Source organism: Sminthopsis crassicaudata, chromosome 5, assembly GCF_048593235.1.
Source record: "Sminthopsis crassicaudata isolate SCR6 chromosome 5, ASM4859323v1, whole genome shotgun sequence".
Lineage (NCBI taxonomy): Eukaryota > Metazoa > Chordata > Mammalia > Dasyuromorphia > Dasyuridae > Sminthopsis > Sminthopsis crassicaudata.
Window position 1 is genome coordinate 266,757,797 of NC_133621.1, and position 20,131 is coordinate 266,777,927.

The window sequence follows — 20,131 nt, forward strand, 5'->3', positions numbered from 1 at the left end:
TGTTATGGAATATTATTGCTCTGTAAGAAATGACCAGCAGGATCAATATAGAGAGGCTTGCAGAGACTTACATCAACTGATGCTGAGTGAAATGAGCAGAACTAGGAGATCATTATACACTTCAACAAGGATACTGTATGAGGATGTATTCTGATGGAAGTGGATATCTGTAACATAGAGAAGAACTAATCCAATTCCAATTGATCAATGATGGACAGAATCAGTTATAGCCAGAGAAGGAACACTGGGAAGTGAGTGTAAACTCTTTGCAGAATCCAATTCTTCCTTTGCAACAAAAATAACAACAATAAAATTCGATTCTGCACATATATATTGTACCTAGGATATACTATAACATACTTAATATGTATGGGAATGCCTGCCATCTAGGGGAAGGTGTGGAGGGATGTAGGGGAAAATTCGGAACAGAAGGGAGTACAAGGGATAATGTTGTAAAAAAAAATTACCTATGCATATGTACTGTCAAAAATGTTATAAATATAAAATTAATTTAAAAATTTAAAAAAATTATACCTTCTTATTTTCAAGATATATGCATTGGTAATTTTTCAACATTGACAATTGCAAAGCCTTTTGTTCCAACTTTTCCCCTCTTTCCCTCCACCCCTGAGTTTCCCTTGGCAGGTAGATTCCTAAGCAATTTGTACTATCCATAGTTACTTTAAATGGAATTTCTCTTATAAAACTCTAACTGTTGGATTTTGTTAGTGATATATAAGAATATATATATATATATATATATATATATATATATATACATATATATATATGTATGTATCTATATGTGTATATATATATATATACATATATATATATATGTATGTATCTATATGTGTATATATATATACATATACATATATATATGTATCTATATGTGTGTATATTCTAATAGCTTTTTAGTAGAAACTTTGGGGTTCTCTAGGTATACTGTCATATCATCAGTAAAGCATTAAAATTTGGTTTCCTCCTTACCTACTCTAATTCCTTTAATCTTTTTCTCAACTCTTATTGCCAAAGCTAGCATTTCTACTACAATACTGAATAGTAATGGCTATAGTGGGCAACCTTGTTTCACTCCTGATCTTAGTGGGAATGTTTCCAGTTTATCGCCATTACATATGATGCTTACTGATGATTTTAAATAGATGCTATTGATTATTTTAAAGAAAAGTCCTTTTATTCCTATATTCTCAAGTGTTTTTAGTAGGAATGGATGTTGGATTTTATCAAATTTTTTCTGCATCTATTGAAATGATCATATGGTTTCTGTCAATTTGGTTATTAATATGGCCAATTATACTGATAATTTTCCTAATAGTGAAACAGCCATGCATTCCTGGTATAAATCCTACTTGATTTGTATTATCCTGGGGATGATTTTCTATAGTCTTTTTGCTAATATCTTATTTAAGATTTTTGTATCAATATTCATTAGGGAGATTGGTCTATAATTTTCTTTCTTTCTTTTCAACCTACTTGGTTTGGGTGTCAGTACCATGTCTCTGTCATAAAAGGAATTTGGTAGGAATCCTTTATTCCCTATTTTTTCAAATATTTTATATAGCATTGAGGCTAATTGTTCTTTGAACGGTTGAGAGAATTCACATGAAAATCCATCTTGTCCTTGAGATTTTTTTAGGGAATTTATTAATAGCTCGTTCTATTTCTTTTTTTCTGAAATGGGAATATTTAAGGGATTTACTTTCTCATTTGTTAATATGGGAAGCTTATTTTTTTGGATGTAGTCATCCATTTCACTTAGGTTATCAATTTTATTGGCATAAAGTTGGGTAAATCTTATTATTTCTCTAATTTCCTCTTCATTGGTAGAAAGTTCTCCCTTTTCATTTTTTTTTTATTAATCTATTTTTTTAATTTTCAAAATTATTACTTTATTGCTTAGTTGGGGGCAAAGCTGAATTTTTCTTTGAGGCTTTGGCTTACATATGTTGTGGTGTTCGTCTCTTGTCTTGAGTTGGTGTCTTGGGTGGCTCTGGCTCCATAACGGCTCTTTAGAATGAGTTTTTGTTTGTTTACTCATTGCAAACTTACTTCCTGAATTGGGACTTTGTGCAAAGGCCATGCTCTACATAGTTCTTTCTCAGCTCCTAGATTATGGAAGAAAGGCGATCATTTTCAGCGGATGTATTAGTCACAAGAAATCTCATTTGTTTAATGTCATTCTACAGCTCTTCAATTCTCTCCATCAGCTTTGCCTCCTTGGAAGCAGTTTCTAGCAGTAAGCATTCTTCTCTGTTCTCTCCATCATATGTGACCCGCTTATGGTTGCTGTGACATTCTGCTAATGCCTGTTTCAATTGATGCAGTTCCAGCCTATGGGACTCTAGTTCTGTTTCCAAGTCCCCATATTTCTGTTTCAAGTCAGCATTTTCCTCGAGCACTGCCAGGCCATATGTTGCAGCCTGGACTTTCTCCTGGGTTGTCTCCTGCAGCTCGCTGGATAACCGTTCCACTTCTGCTCTCAGAAGTGCCAAGACCCTTTCCTATTCCATAGGGGAGAAGCTGGGCCCGTGCCTGCTGAGGCCGGGGCAACCCCTCTCTCAGCCCGCAGAGCCCGGTACGGTGGTTTGAAACTCCTCTAGCTTCTTAACGGTCCCCTCGGGCTACATGGAGGCTACAGATTTGCCTGCTCGCTTGTCCCGCCCCCTTCCCCCTTTTCATTTTTAAGAATAATAATTTGATTTTCCTCTTTCCTTTTTCTCATCAGATTTACCAAAGGTTTGTCTATTTCATTGTTTTTTTTTTTTTTAAAACCAACTCTTAGTTTTATTTATTAATTCAATAGTTTTTTTTTTTCACTTTGAGTATTAATTTTAGAATTTCCAGCTTATTTTTGATTGGAATTTTTTAATTTTGTCTTTTTCTAGCTTTTTAAGTTGCAGCCCAATTCATTGATCTTCTCTTTCTCTATTTTATTCAAGTACGCCTCTAAGGATATAAAATTTCCCCTTATTACCACTCTGGCTGCATCCCACAAATTTTGTTATGATGTCTCATTGTTGTCATTATCTTGAGTGAAATTATTAATTTTGTCTATAATTTGCTGTTTCATCCAATCATTCTTTGAGATGAGATTACTTAATTTCCAATAATTTTTAGTCTATTTACCCCTAACTTTTTGTTGAATGTAGTTTTTATTGCATCATGATCTGAAAAAAAAAAAAAAACAAACAAAAAAAAAACATTTACTATTTCTGCCTTCCGGCATTTAATTTTGAGATCTTTATGTCCTAACATATGGTCAATTTTTGTATAGGTTCCATGAACTGTTAAGAAGCAAGTATACTCTTTTCTGTCACCATTCAGTTTTCTTTAAAGATCTGTCATACCTAACTTTTATAATATCCTATTTACCTCTTTAATTTCTTTCTTATTTGTTTTGTGCTTTTATTTATCTAATTCTGAGAGTACAAGTTTGAGATCTCCCACTGTTATAGTTTTGCTGTCTGTTTCTTCTTGCAGCTCTCTTCACTTCTTCAAGACTGTAGATACTATACCACTTGGTGGATATATGTTTTTTATTGATATTGCTTCATTGTCTATGCTACCCTTTAGCAAGAAATAATTTCCTTCCTTAGCTCTTTTAATTAAATCAATTTTTGCTTTTGCTTGATCTGAGATAAGGATGGTTACCCCGCTTTTTTTTTTTACTTCAAATGAAACATAATAGATTCTGCTCCAGTCGTTTACTTTCTTACTTTCTCCCTTCTTTAAATGTGTTTCCTATAAGCAAGATATTTTAGGATTCTGACTTTTGATCCAGTCTGCTATCCACCTTTGCTTTATGGGAGTGTTCATCCTATTCACATTTACAGTTAAAATTACTAATTCTGTATTTCCTGCCATCTTATTATCCCCAGATTATGCTTTTCTTTTTCTTGCCCTCCTTTACCCCCTTTCCCAGTATAAAACTTATGGGCCCCATTTTCATCATGCAATTTAGGATCCCTCCCTTCTCCCTTTGAATCCCTTCCCCTTTCTTGTACCCTTCCCTTATTATGCTTTTCTTTTTCCCTTTTCCTCTCCCAGTTTTTAAAATGGTAAAAGAAGATTTACTCTAAAATAAATAGGTCAATTATTTTCTCTTTGAGCGAACTCTGATGAGAGTAAGACTCACACAATGTTCCTCCCCTCTCTAAATTCCCTCAGACCTGATAGGTTTCCTTTGCTTCTTCGTGGAATGCAGTTTCCCTCTTTTTATCTCCCCTTTTCCCTTTTTCTGACACAATCCCCTTTCCATTTAGAATTCCCTTTTTTATGTTATATCAGTAAATTCAAATTATATATGTAGTCTTTGTGTATATCCATGAGAGAAATACAGTTCTCAAGAGAGTTCCTTTTACCTTTTTCTGCTTTTCTTGAGTCATCTGGTTTTTCCTTAGAAACAAATGGAATTCATCTGTTTCAATAAATGTCCATTTTCTTCCATGGAAAAAATGCTCAGCTTAGTTGGGTCGTTTATTTTTGGCTTCATTCCAAGTTCTTTTGCCTCTTGGAATATCAGATTGCAGGTCCTAAGATCCTTTAATGTGGAGGCAGCCAGATATGAGTGATCCTGATTGTGGCACCTCAGTATCTGAATTGTTTTTTTTTCCTGGCTGCTTGTAATATATTTTCCTTAGTCTGATAGTTCTGAAATTTGGCCACAATATTCCTTGATGTTTTTATTTTAAGGTCTTTTCCAGAAGGTGCTCGATGAATTCTTTCAATGCCTAGTTTACCTTCTGATTCTATTACATCTGGGCAGTTCTCTTTGATGATTTCCTGTAAAATAGTATCTAGGCTATTTTTTCATCATAATTTTTGAGAAGGCCAATAATACTCAGATTATCTCTCCCAGATTTATTTTTCAGGTTTAATGTTTACCAAATAATTTTTCATTTTTTTTGGTTTTACTTGAATAATTCTTGATATCTCAATGAATTATTCATTTCTATTTGTTCAGTTATGATTTTTAATGAGTTATTTACTTCATTAGCTTTTTAAACTTCTTAATGTATGTGTCCAATCGAGATTGTAAATGAGTTGTTTTGCTCTATGGAAATTTTTTCCATTTCACTAATTTTATTTCTTTTTTTAGTGAGTTATTTTCTCTTTCCATTTCACAAATTCTACTTTCCTGAGAGTTCTTTACCATTTCTAATTCACAAATTCTGTTTCTTTGCAATTCTTGGGAGTTCTTTATTTTCCAATTCACATTTCAGGAAGTTGTTACTCTCTTACATAGCTACTTTTCCTTTCCCCATTTTTCTTCTATCTCTCTTTTAAGATCTTTAAATGTTTCTTCTAGGAGAGCCTTTTGTAATGGGACCAGGTTAGATGCCCCTTTGGCGTATTGTCTGGAGACTGTCTGGTATTAGTCTCCTCAGGATGGAAAACCTATTCTCTTTCTGTATAGAAGTTATCAATCATTCTTGTGATTTTTTTTACTCATTTTTTTAAAGCCTGTATGGTCTGCCTTCAGGGCAAAGAGGTTACCAGCTTCCTCTGCAGAGCAGGGATCGATATATAGACAGTAGCTGTCCTGCAAATGGGCTGCAAGGAGTGTCAAGGCATGGGAGTGCTCTGAAAAAAGTTCCCCACCAGAAGTGACTCAGGCCTAGGTATTTTGGGGGCTGAGCAGGGGAAGTGCCCAGTGAAGAGCCCCATGGTATGGATTAGTGACTGCCCAGGGGCTAGAGGCTGAGCAGTGAAAGTGTCACGATCCCAAGCCAAAGCCCTGCTGTGGGGCTGTGGCTATTAGCAGTTGACCAGTGAATAGCCTCTCAGTGACTGGAAGTGTCTCTGCCCAGGGATGCACAGTCATGCTTCAGAAGTTCTATTGCCCCAGGCCACCGAACTTGCCACTTTGCAGATAAGAGGCTATCCCTGGGCTGCACCCCTCTGCCATACAAATTTGTGACTGCCCCAGCCTGTGCTGCAGAATGTAGCTTCCCAGTTGAGCTGTGGTAGGTGCTGAATCACTTCCAGTTTTGGGTGGGTATAGACAGATCTTGTTAGGTTCTGGCATTTTTTACAGTATCCTCTACCTTTGGCTTTAATGTCTCTATTGTTCTACTACTTTGTAATCAAGGCAGAGCAGTAAGCCTATGGCAGAGTCGTTTCTGTAAATTTTCTAACCACAGAGGCCACCCCCTCCAGTCTGCTCAATATGCCAACCTCTAGTTCTATCCCTGTTTGCGCTGGTCTGTTCCCACTGCTCAGAACAAACCTTTTCTGGTGTTCTTCCAAATTATCTTTGGCTGGCAAGTTGTTGTACTTCTACTCTTAGTGAATTTTACCAGTCAAGTGCTATTTTTGAGGCTCAATTGAATAATTGGTCGGGACGCTATGAGAGGAGCTTAGAAAGTTGCATGTGTCTTCGCCACCATCTTAGCTCCGCCCTTTTCCAGTTTTCTCACATTTTACTCCTCTTCCTAACTCTGAGATCCAGATCTACTGGCTCACCTGCTATTCTTTTTCTTCATTGTAAGACCACATTCCCCTATGGTACACAAACATTTGTTTGAATATTTATTTTTTAATACATATTGAGTTCCAAATTTTCTCTCTTTTTCCTCCTCCCCCCCCCCCCGTAAAATATTAACCGATTTGATGTTGATTTTTTTAGATGTTGTCATGTAAAACATATTTTCATATTAGGCATGATGTGAGAGAAGAACAATTTAAATGGAAAAACAAAACAAACAAACAAAAAAAAAACATGAAACATCTAAAGTGAAAATCATATAATATGACCTTCAATCAGGCTTCATCAGTTCTTTCTCTTGATATGGATAGCATTTTTCATCATGAATCCTTTGAGATTATCTTAGATCATTGTATTGCTGAAAAGAGCTGAGTTATTGATAGATGATCATGACCCAATATTGATGTACAGGGTGGTAATTCTGATCACTTAACCTTTTATCATTTCATATAAGTCTTTCCAGGTTTTTCTGAAATTTCACTGCCTGTCAAATTTTTAGTGCCTTTAGTAATGATGTGCCTTCTTTTCTGATGTTACCTCTCAAATATTCAATATGTAACTTGCTTTCATGAATGTTATTGATATGTTTTGAGGACTTAGAATATAAGCACCTAGAAGGGAGGGATTAGTGTTTTTGACTTTTTTTTTGACTTTTGACTTTTATCCCCAGTGCTTGGTATATAGGAATGAATGCTTGTTTACTGAAAATAACTGACTTATTAAGAGTTCTATGCTATACAATAAAAGTTTATAAACAGCATGCATAATCTCCATTGACTTTCTTATGGGAGTATTTGAGAATTATTTCTTCCTCACAATATAAATGATCCTTTATATTTTCAGTAGGATAGTCATTCCATGTGATTCTAATCTAACACTTTTGAAGTTTAATCTCCTTATTTTTAATTATACTTAGTTTATTCTCTCATTCATCATTGAAATATGTGAAAACATTGTCTCAATACCTCCATCATGGAGGGTTGTGAAATACTGAAAGTAATTAGTCAACAATAGGAACACCTTAGCACGAGTCTAATCAAAGTAGGTCTTCTTAGTTTTCATTTCAAATTCTGATTACCACTCCAGACAATTGTCTTCATCAATATAAATAGTATAGGCAGGGTTCTTGACTTCTCAGTGGCTCAGACACCTCCATTTAGCATGCAGTCTACATCTTCAAACCTTAAAATAGTGGTACAAGCAGACTGTAAGCCGATGTTTTGACTAGTATTGGATTTGAAATACTGGTGGATATCTGAAAAATTACAAAAAGAATCTTGATGGATTTGTCTCTTTTCAACAAAAATGAAGTTTTTCAGATCAATTCCAGTAGAAACGTGAGAGAGAGAGAGAGAGAGAGAGAGAGAGCCATCTGCATGCAAAAGAACAGTGTAGAGACTGAATGTAGGTCTCAACATCATATTACCTGTATTTTTAGTTGTTGATGTTTGCTTGTTTTCTTTACTTCCCATTTTTCCCTGTTTGATCTGATTTTTCTTGTGCAGCATCATACATATGGAAATATGTACGGAATAATTGCACATGTTTAACATATATTGTATTACTTGCCATCTAGGGGAAGGGGTGGGGGCACAGAAGGGAGAAAAAATTTCAGAAACAAGATTTTGCATTATCTTTGCATGTATTTTGGAAACAAAAACGTATTTAAAAATGCAATACAATAGAACAATATTAAATAAAAAGGAATCCTGAAAATTAGAATGAAAGTTTCTCTCACAAAGTTCAATGCAAAATTTCCTTTTGATTATTTTAAAATTTTATCCATTTTAGTAATTTTTCAAGACTATATAACACAATTACTTACAATTATTTTTTTTCCAAATGCAATACTGAACTCTAGATTGGAAGGTGAAAAACAAAACAGAGAAAAACTACAGACACAAATGCATTACCCTTCTTGTGCAAGTTCTGCTGTGCTTGAAGAGGAAAGTCAGACATCAAAACTAAACCTTCAGCGAAAACGAGATAAATGGCTTCTTTTAAAGGACAGCCTAATAGATAAGATTGACATCCTGACAATTGAGCTTTCTAAACTCGAAAATGAGATCTACCAAGTAAATAATGACCATAGAATGAAGACATTACTTTTAGAACAAACTCAGAGACAATTAAAAGAGTTCAAAGATAAATTAAAGCAACTCAAAAACGAAAAATCTATACAACAGAAAAACTTGAATAAATTAATTTTCAAAGAAGAGTCCCTGCAAGAAAGATTAGCCCAAATGCAGAAGAAAATTCAGCTGCTTCAGAAACCTTTTGAAGATTCCCAAAACAAAGGGGTCTTCATATCAAAGGGTGTCCAGGTGCAGTTTAAGGATAGCCCCATGACTTTTTGTGCTGATACTGCAAAAAAAGATCCTGTGCTAGAAGAGAGAAATAAAGAGTCAGTTGATGAGAGATGTATTTCTTTAAGAGACAAACTAGGTAAACTTGAAAATGAGAACTCAAAAAACAAGGTAAGTCTTTAAATATTGTCTGACAAACATTTAATATTTTGAAATGAATTTCAAAGTTATTTTGATCAAGATAAATTAGGAATTTGATTTTCTGATATTAGTAACTTTCAATGTAAAATTTCTGATATGCAAAAAAGGACGATGAAAAAGCATTCATGATAAAAAAAAAAAACAAGCCAATATCCATTTTTTAGATAAGATGACTAATTTTGATTAAAAAATATTGTGTGCGTTAGCCCATGAAATTTTAAATGCATTATAGCAGTTAGTGAGTGTAGATGGAGTTAAGCACTTTTAAGTAGATACTGATCAACTTGTAGTTCTAATAATTTGCCTAGCATTCCATGTAATGCTGCAATGGAATAAATCATTTGACTCACGGAAACAAGATAAATCCTGAAAAAATATTCTAGGCATAATGTAACAATTCAAATGAGGCATCTAAACTGAGATACTGTTGGACATTACCATTCATAACCATTGAAACATGTTTATCAATCTGAATAGTTTTAATTCAAACTAATATGAACTGATTTTTTAAATATTAAAAAGCTGATCATATTTTTAATAAAATCATAAAGATTACTAACTATGTTTCTTTAGAATTTAGGACAACAGTTCTCTTCAAAGAGACTGTGATTGTGCATTAAGAATTAATTTTGGTGTGTGGTAATAGAGCCATTTTTTAAAGTTTGCTTTTGATTCCCTACTACATATTTATTGTTTATGTCAGTATTTTTTCACTGTTTTTACTAATACTTCTTGCATGATTTCCAGAATTGCAGTTTATGGCATCAGTCAGTGCCTTTCATTTACTGAAAATTTAGCTTTTTTACTGTCTAATAGCAGGTCTCATTTTCTCTGATGCTTATCACGTTTGCAATAAGTGGAATACTACCAACTATAGCACTGTGCAGCAATTTCAGATGAAAAAAATTATATTTTATATTTAGTTTTTATGATCAGGTAGTTGGATATAGATTCATTTCATAGTGGAATTTAATGTTTTTGTACTGATTCAGTTATTTTTGTCAATTATCTTTAGACAATTTTACATTTGTATCTCTTCCTTATTTCCTTTTGAAATATTACTAGAATTTAGTTGACTTTTTACAAGATAATTAATCGTATCTAATGAGATAAAAATGTTAAATGCATTTTACTTTTTAGTTACACTTACTATTGTCACAAATGCAATAGTTTTCTTTATAATGAAACTACACAGGCTTTTTATAATGCATGAATATTAATACACACATATATATTCTTGTATTTTGTGTGTATATGTATATTTATATATGTTTGTATGTTGGTCTTCTACTAGGTTAGAGAATGAAATGAATTTATTTCCCTTTTTTTGTAATCTTGCACCATACTGTATATCTATAAGTGAAAGAGCTACCATATTTTCTCTAATTTTCCCCATTTTCTGTCCATTGACTGGAAGATTGGAATCAGGAGTATAATTTATAACCTTGTATAAAAAGGAACTGCTTTAAAGACTTAACAGGGGCAGCAGCCCCTCTGTCCCGTTCCTTCTTCCCCCCTCCCTTTTTTTTTTTTTGTTTCTGCTTTCATCAAATCAGATCAATCCCTTCAAGTAATTTTGTCATGCCTGACAAGCCTAACAGTGATCAGATGATAATTCTCCAGGGGAAACTATGCGAGGAAAGAAAATTCATCTTCTTATCATAAATGTTCTTATTCATATAAGGGCACGTGCAAAGAACTTTTTTTTGAAAAAGAGAAAGGAAAAAACCTAATGTTTCTATCAGATATAAGAAATTATATAGTCTACCTCTACCATTCCCCCACCTTCCATGTGAATTGCATATGAAAAAGTTTATCTCCTACATGGCTTTGGAGGTGTTTTATTTCTGAAGACAGAATGAAAGTAATGGTTTATGATGAGCAAGAAAAGAGGATAGCATTTGGCCCATGCTTGAATGAAAGATGTGTGATATAGGGAAAATAATTTTTTGTTCTACGAACCAAGTTCCAATCCTTTTCTTGATGACTATTTTTATGACAGCTTACTTAACCTCTTTGGGTCTTAACTTTCCTCAAACTGCAAAATGAGGTGATTGCATTAAAAGTCCCTAAGACATTTACTAAAACCATGCTATGATAATCATAAATATATTCAGGCAAGTAAAAGCATATTAATTTCATAGAAGATAAAGGTGCTATATAAAATCAGTAATAGAAATTCTACATACATATTTCTATCAGGATACAATAAGAAAGCTACGAGAAAAAATGGCAGATTCCCAAAAAAACCAACTCACGACTTCACAAGAGATTCAGTCACAACAAAGAGATTTATTCTTGATGCAAAAACAACATAAAGTATGTATGCAACAAATCCATAATTTCTCATTGTTTAATGGAACATTTTCAGTATAATACTTTTTTTAACCAATAGTATAATACATTTTCTGATAATTGTGCCTGTCATTTAAACTAACAGAACGAGACCTATAACATCTACCATTTGTACCCCTTAATACCATTTTTATATTGGGATAATTATATTTACTCATAATATCCTTACAGAAGGAATGATATGTTGTGTGTTTTTTCCTGAGTATTAAGTATATCATACTTTAACTATGTTCTTATGTATGTATGTTTGTGTGTGTGTATAGATAAGTGGATCTATACACAGACACACACACACAGGCTACTTGGTGGAAATATGAATAGAACTTTGCATCTAAAGTTGGAAAGATCTAGGTTCAAAAGTGGCCTCAGACAATATAGGGAAGTTACTTTATCTTTCTTAGCTTCTTTAACTGTACAATGTGTATAATCAAAGCATCTACCTCCCAGAATAGTTGTGAGAATCCAATGAGAAAAGAATTCTAAAGCTCTTAGCACAGTGCCTGATGCATAGTGGATACTTAGGGAATGCTTGTTTCTCTGCTCCAGAAACATAAAAGTCAATATTTTCAGTTATATATAAAAGTAATCATTGTCTCTTATATTTTGAGTAACATCTCTGAATGTTGTGAACCAGTTCCCTTACTTGCTTAACTTCAGTATAACGGTTTTTACTAAGAACTGGTTTATTGCTAGTTTCTTTTTTTTCAAAACTTATTCATTCGTATTTGTATGCTAGAGAAATATTTCTGGTTTTCAGAAATCAACATTGGAATGGAATAAATTTTGTTTCCCAAATCAATTTTTTCCTCTATCACTCAATTCTCTTTATTTCCCTCCCATTCTGTTTGGACCATATTGATGCAAATATTAACTTTTTAAAAAGCCTTTGTGTTGAGACTGACATCAAGGAGCTAGATGTGCACTGAACTTGATAAGGAATCCCAGGGAAGCCATCAATCTGTGTCTATATGAATGAACTCAGTAAAATGCATTCAGAGCAAACTGGCACCTTCTCTTCCCTTTCTTCTTTCCCTGATTAGGGTAGTGACTAAGCTATATTAGAACTGGGTAAAATTTGTGTTTCTTTTTTCTTTAATTAATGAATGTCAGTTCTGTGAATTATACTATGAAAGGATCTGATTAGGTTAACAAGTATATGGGAAAGCCATGCTCTCTTGTCTTTGAAGAATTTGCAGTTTCACTGAGAAGTCAATGCAAAATAGGGAAAATTTCATTACAATACAAGGTATCATGGAAACAAGCACCAAAGGACTTGTGTTATAAGTAAAGTAAGCATTTATTTAAGAGAGCAAGAGTGAAGGACACAGAGAGAGAGAGAGAGAGAAAGAGAAGGTGGAGGGGGAGAAGGAGGAATGGAGGGCAGGAGAGAGGGAGGCAGACAGAGAGGCAGAAAGAAAGATCACTGTGCTTTTACCTTAGATCAGGTGATACTTAATCTAATCTTCTTCCCAACATGAAAAAAAAAATAGCCATCACAAAATTTCTAAGTTAGCACCTCTGGTGAAAGAGCAATTGCCAAATAGCTCAATTTAATAACATATTTTAGATAATTGCATAAATATAATTTGTCAAAAATTTACATCATAAAGTTACTTTTCCAAAGATTATTTTTCTCTAACACATGTATTTGTCTTTTGAGCAGCAATTTCACTATGTAGCTTGATAATCAACAAGCATAACCTTGATCATTTTACACAAGACATCTCTGGTGTAGTGTATTGGTTTGGAACTGAGAAAATTAGAAAATTCATTCTCTGTAATTTTCTAGCTAGAAGACCCTTAAAAACTTTCTCCAGGGGAAACTATGAGAGGAAAGAAAATTCACATTCTTCTCATAAATGTTCTTATTCATATAAGGGCAGGTGTAAAGAACTTTTTCTGAAAAATAGAAAGTAAAAAACCTAATGTTTCTATCAGTTATAAGAAATTATATAGTCTACCTTTACCATTCTCCGACCTTCCATGTGAATTGCACATGAAAAAGCTTATCTCTTACATGGCTTTGGAGGTGTTTTATTTCTGAAGACAGAATGAAAGTAATGGTTTGTGATGAGCAAGGAAGAGGATAGCATTTGGCCCATGCTTGAATGAAAGATGTGTGATATAGGGAAAATAATTTTTTGTTCTACGAACCAAGTTCCAATCCTTTTCTTGATGACTATTTTTATGACAGCTTACTTAACCTCTTTGGGTCTTAACTTTCCTCAAACTGCATAATGAGGTGATTGCATTAAAAGTCCCAAGACATTTCCTAAAACCATGCTATGATAATCATAAATATATTCAGGCAAGTAAAAGCATATTTATTTCATAGAAGCTAATGGTGCTATATAAAATCAGTAATAGAAATTCTACATACATATTTCTATCAGGATACAACAAGAAAGCTACGAGAAAAAATTGCAGATTGCGAAAAAAACCCACTCAGGATTTCACAAGAGATTCAGTCACATCAAAGAGATTTATTCTTGATGCAAAAACAACATAAAGTATGTATGCAACAAATCCATAATTTCTCATTGATTAATGGAACGTTTTCAGTATAATACTTTTTTTAACCAATAGTATAATACATTTTCTGATAATTGCGCCTGTCATTTAAACTAACAGAACGAGATCTATAACACCTACCTTTTGTGCCCCTTAATATCATTTTATATTGGGATAATTATATTTACTCATAATATCCTTACAGAAGGAATGATATGTTGTGTTTTTTTTCCTGAGTATTAAGTATATCATAATTTAACTATGTTCTTATGTATGTATGTTTGTGTGTGTGTATAGATAAGTGGATTTATACACACACACACACTCACACACACACACACACACACACACAGGCTACTTGGTGGAAATATGAATAGAACTTTGCATCTAAAGTTGGAAAGATCTAGGTTCAAAAGTGGCCTCAGACAATATAGGGAAGTTACTTTATCTTTCTTAGCTTCTTTAACTGTACAATGTGTATAATCATAGCATCTACCTCGCAGAATAGTTGTGAGAATCCAATGAGAAAAGAATTCTAAAGCTCTTAGCACAGTGCCTGATGCATAGTGGATACTTAGGGAATGCTTGTTTCTCTGCTCCAGAAACATAAAAGTCAATATTTTCAGTTATATATAAAAGTAATCATTGTCTCTTATATTTTGAGTAACATCTCTTAATGTTGAGAACCAGTTCCCTTACTTGCTTAACTTCAGTATAACGGTTTTTACTAAGAACTGGTTTATTGCTAGTTTCATTTTTTTCAAAACTTATTCTTTCGTATTTGTATGCTAGAGATATATTTCTGGTTTTCAGAAATCAACATTGGAATGGAATAAATTTTGTTTCCCAAATCAATTTTTTCCTCTATCACTCAATTCCCTTTATTTCCCTCCCATTCTGTTTGGACCATATTGATGCAAATATTAACTTTTTAAAAAGCTTTTCTGTTGAGACTGTCATCAAGGAGCTAGATGTGCACTGAACTTGATAAGGAATCCCAGGGAAGCAATCAATCTGTGTCTATATGAATGAACTCAGTAAAATGCATTCAGAGCAAACTGGCACCTTCTCTTCCCTTTCTTCTTTCCCTGATTAGGGTAGTAACTAAGCTATATTAGAACTGGGTAAAAATTGTGTTTCTTTTTTCTTTAATTAATGAATGTCAGTTCTGTGAATTATACTATGACAGGATCTGATTAGATTAACAAGAATATGGGAAAGCCATGCTCTCTTGTCTTTGAAGAATTTGCAGTTTCACTGAGAAGGCAATGCAAAATAGGGAAAATTTCATTACAATACAAGGTATCATGGAAACAAGCACCAAAGGACTTGTGTTATAAGTAAAGTAAGCATTTATTTAAGAGAGCAAGAGTGAAGGACACAGAGAGAGAGAGAGAGAGAAAGAGAAGGTGGAGGGGGAGAAGGAAGAATGGAGGGCAGGAGAGAGGGAGGCAGACAGAGAGGCAGAAAGAAAGATCACTGTGCTTTTACCTTAGATCAGGTGACACTTAATCTAGTCTTTTTCCCAACATGAAAAAAAAATAGCCATCACAAAATTTCTAAGTTAGCACCTCTGGTGAAAGAGCAATTGCCAAATAGCTCAATTTAATAACATATTTTAGATAATTGCATAAATATAATTTGTCAAAAATCTACATCAGAAAGTTACTTTTCCAAAGATTATTTTTCTCTAAAACATGTATTTGTCCTTTGAGCAGCAATTTCACTATGTAGCTTTATAATCAACAAGCATAACCTTGATCATTTTACACAAGAAATCTCTGGTGTAGTGTATTGGTTTGGAACTGAGAAAATTAGAAAATTCATTCTCTGTAATTTACTAGCTAGAAGACCCTTAAAAACTTTCTCCAGGGGAAACTATGAGAGGAAAGAAAATTCATCTTCTTCTCATAAATGTTCCTATTCATATAAGGGCAGGTGCAAAGCACTTTTTCTGAAAAATAGAAAGTAAAAAACCTAATGTTTCTATCAGATATAAGAAATTATATAGTCTACCTTTACCATTCCCCCACGTTCCATGTGAATTGCACATGAAAAAGTTTATCTCCTACATGGCTTTGGAGGTGTTTTATTTCTGAAGACAGAATGAAAGTAATGGTTTGTGATGAGCAAGGAAGAGGATAACATTTGGCCCATGCTTGAATGAAAGATGTGTGATATAGGGAAAATAATTTTTTGTTCTACGAACCAAGTTCCAATCCTTTTCTTGATGACTATTTTTATGACAGCTTACTTAACCTCTTTGGGTCTTAACTTTCCTCAAACTGCAAAATGAGGTGATTGCATTAAAAGTCCCTAAGACTTTTCCTAAAACCATGCTATGATAATCATAAATATATTCAGGCAAGTAAAAGCATATTTATTTCATAGAAGCTAATGGTGCTATATAAAATCAGTAATAGAAATTCTACATACATATTTCTATCAGGATACAACAAGAAAGCTACGAGAAAAAATTGCAGATTCCCAAAAAAACCAACTCACGTCTTTAGAAGAGATTCAGTCACATCAAAGATTTTTATTCTTGAAGCAAAAACTACAGGAAAAGATTGATGAAGACATGCATAAAGTATGTATGCAAAAAATCCATAATTTGTCATTGATTAATGGAACGTTTTCACTATAATACTTTTTTTAACCAATAGTATAATACATTTTTTGATAATTGTGCCTGTCATTTAAACTAACAGAACGAGATCTATAACACCTACCTTTTGTACCCCTTAATATCATTTTATATTGGGATAATTATATTTAATCATAATATCCTTACAGAAGGAATGATATGGTGTGTTTTTTTTTCCTGAGTATTAAGTATATCATACTTTAACTATGTTCTTATGTATGTATGTTTGTGTGTGTGTATAGATAAGTGGATCTATACACACACACACACACACACACACACACACAGGCTACTTGGTGGAAATATGAATAGAACTTTGCATCTAAAGTTGGAAAGATCTAGGTTCAAAAGTGGCCTCAGACAATATAGGGAAGTTACTTTATCTTTCTTAGCTTCTTTAACTGTACAATGTGTATAATCATAGCATCTACCTCCCAGAATAGTTGTGAGAATCCAATGAGAAAAGAATTCTAAAGCTCTTAGCACAGTGCCTGATGCATAGTAGATACTTAGGGAATGCTTGTTTCTCTGCTCCAGAAACATAAAAGTCAATATTTTCAGTTATATATAAAAGTAATCATTGTCTCTTATATTTTGAGTAACATCTCTGAATGTTGTGAACCAGTTCCCTTACTTGCTTAACTTCAGTATAACGGTTTTTACTAAGAACTGGTTTATTGCTAGTTTCTTTTTTTTCAAAACTTATTCATTCGTATTTGTATTCTAGAGATATATTTCTGGTTTTCAGAAATCAACATTGGAATGGAATAAATTTTGTTTCCCAAATCAATTTTTTCCTCTATCACTCAATTCCCTTTATTTCCCTCCCATTCTGTTTGGACCATATTGATGCAAATATTAACTTTTTAAAAAGCCTTTGTGTTGAGAACTGACATCAAGGAGCTAGATGTGCACTGAACTTGATAAGGAATCACAGGGAAGCCATCAATCTGTGTCTATATGAATGAACTCAGTAAAATGCATTCAGAGCAAACTGGCACCTTTTCTTCCCTTTCTTCTTTCCCTGATTAGGGTAGTAACTAAGCTATATTAGAACTGGGTAAAATTTGTGTTTCTTTTTTCTTTAATTAATGAATGTCAGTTCTGTGAATTATACTATGACTGGATCTGATTAGGTTCACAAGAATATGGGAAAGCCATGCTCTCTTGTCTTTGAAGAATTTGCAGTTTCACTGAGAAGGCAATGCAAAATAGGGAAAATTTCATTACAATACAAGGTATCATGGAAACAAGCACCAAAGGACTTGTGTTATAAGTAAAGTAAGCATTTATTTAAGAGAGCAAGAGTGAAGGACACAGAGAGAGAGAGAGAGAGAAAGAGAAGGTGGAGGGGGAGAAGGAGGAATGGAGGGCAGGAGAGAGGGAGGCAGACAGAGAGGCAGAAAGAAAGATCACTGTGCTTTTACCTTAGATCAGGTGACACTTAATCTAATCTTCTTCCCAACATGAAAAAAAAATAGCCATCACAAAATTTCTAAGTTAGCACCTCTGGTGAAAGAGCAATTGCCAAATAGCTCAATTTAATAACATATTTTAGATAATTGCATAAATATAATTTGTCAAAAATCTACATCAGAAAGTTACTTTTCCAAAGATTATTTTTCTCTAAAACATGTATTTGTCCTTTGAGCAGCAATTTCACTATGTAGCTTTATAATCAACAAGCATAACCTTGATCATTTTACACAAGACATCTCTGGTGTAGTGTATTGGTTTGGAACTGAGAAAATTAGAAAATTCATTCTCTGTAATTGTCTAGCTAGAAGACCCTTAAAAACTTTCTTAAGGTCATTTACCTCAGACAACTCTTTAGGGTTTCTATTCTAGATGGCTGTGATCTATATTTATGAAGTGCCCTGTGCTACATTTTAGTGCATTTTACATATTGGGTGTATATGCCAAAAAGTGGATTAAATATAGTCACACTTGGAATATAAGAATACATAACTTTGTGTCTATGCAATGGGCTACTGCTTGATGGACTAGTAAAATTTTGTCAAATTTTAATACTTATGTACAGGCATCACTAATTCAGAGTTAAGGATAAGATTGTGATTTAATTTTTAAAGTTGAAAATTTTGAAACATTTTGTTTGGGATTTTTATAGTTCCAGAAATCTCGAGAGGAGGATAAGCAGAATTTTAAGGAGTATCTTCAGTATCTTAAGGAGAGGAAAGATTCTTTACAAAAGTAAGAGTCAAAGCATTTTTATAATTTAGTGTTATGTCTCGTTGCAGAGCAAATCAAAATAATAAATTGACAAAATATATTTGTAATAGAACATAATGCAAATCTACTTTTTTCTAATGGAAAAGAGGAATAATCTGCTTAAGTAGAATTTATTTTGAGATGAATAAATAAATAAATTGTACTCAGCACTGGGAATATAAATATCAAAAGTATCTTGGACTTCAAGTAAAATGTACCTTTTATAAAGTAACTGACACTTTGGTCCTGAGAGTTTTCGGGATGAGAAATGTAGGAAAGTAGATTGGATGACATGTTCCAAAAAATACTGGTGTTCATCTTGGCACTTTATTCAAGTGTTGCACTTTAACCATAATGGAAATCATCAGCAGAATTTCAATGGATAAGCCATATAAATTACTGCTAGAAAATAATTATTTTTCCCATCAAGATCTAGGCTTGAAGCAGTGTAATCTAATGTATCCACAACCTGCTTCCAAATCATGGAAATTTTTGTTAGGTTTGAATATCTGACTTCTTATTTGCTGTGTATCATGGGCCAGTCACTTTGTTTCCCACAAAATACTCTCAAAGTATACATTGAAGAACTGCCACAGGTACACACTGAGAGAAGCAGTTTCTTCATGAAGATTTCCCTATTTCAGTCAAAATATTACACCCCTTATTACACCCCCCCAACAAAATGTCCCTTCAAAAAGCATCTTGACTAATTGTGTCTTATGAGGATTTTTCCCCAGAATTATATAATTAGCTTTTTTTTTCATATCCAGTTGCTAATATAGCATATACTTATGTTAAACTCTTTCTGAAGAATTATCAAAACACAGATTTTCTTTAAAAAAAAAAAGAAAGAAAATTGGCCGACTTTTTGATCTCTAGAAACAATCGTAAGCGAACTAAGTCAAGTGAGAAGAGTTCAAACCTTGAGTCTGTGACTCTGAGTCAAAATCTGAACCTCTCAGTGCTGGTAGGACACTTTGGAAGGCATAAGCTTGCAAGTTTGAATAGGTGGACAATATCTACCTACAACAAGGAAATCACTACTCCCAATCACACGATTTCAGATCATGATCATGTTTGTTTGAGAGTTATCCTAAAAAAAAAAAAAAAAAAAAAAAAAAGATATACTTGTCTAGATAATATCATTGTATGATAGGAGATAGGAGTAATTATATGCAAATATAAGTATCTTAGAAGGATTTCTTAAAAGTTTTCCTCATAACTGTGTCCCAGATTCGAAATAGTATCTGTTTTTGATCCCTATGCCTTTGCATAATCCATAATGTGGAATTTACATACACCTCTTGAAATCTCTAGCTCACCCAGTCAAAAAGCTCAACCCAAAAAAAGCCCATAAGTCTCCCATAAGAC

The 20,131-nt window shown here is 33.4% G+C and overlaps 1 protein-coding gene and 1 long non-coding RNA gene across 7 annotated transcripts in view; one reads left to right on the forward strand and one right to left on the reverse strand.

The window, feature by feature from the left end:
- LOC141544580 (ankyrin repeat domain-containing protein 26-like) overlaps positions 1-20,131 on the forward strand; it is a 132,903-nt gene that overhangs the window by 78,522 nt on the left and 34,250 nt on the right. For all 6 annotated transcript variants that reach the window (XM_074270953.1, XM_074270956.1, XM_074270951.1 and 3 more), the window contains 5 exons: positions 8,373-8,988; positions 11,221-11,337; positions 13,767-13,883; positions 16,334-16,474; positions 18,660-18,742. In XM_074270953.1, the coding sequence (XP_074127054.1) occupies positions 8,373-8,988; positions 11,221-11,337; positions 13,767-13,883; positions 16,334-16,474; positions 18,660-18,742 (1,074 nt within the window). The remainder of the gene's footprint in view (positions 1-8,372; positions 8,989-11,220; positions 11,338-13,766; positions 13,884-16,333; positions 16,475-18,659; positions 18,743-20,131) is intronic.
- The window catches only part of LOC141544583 (uncharacterized), an 82,275-nt gene that overhangs the window by 22,050 nt on the left and 40,094 nt on the right, over positions 1-20,131 (reverse strand). The window lies entirely within an intron of this gene.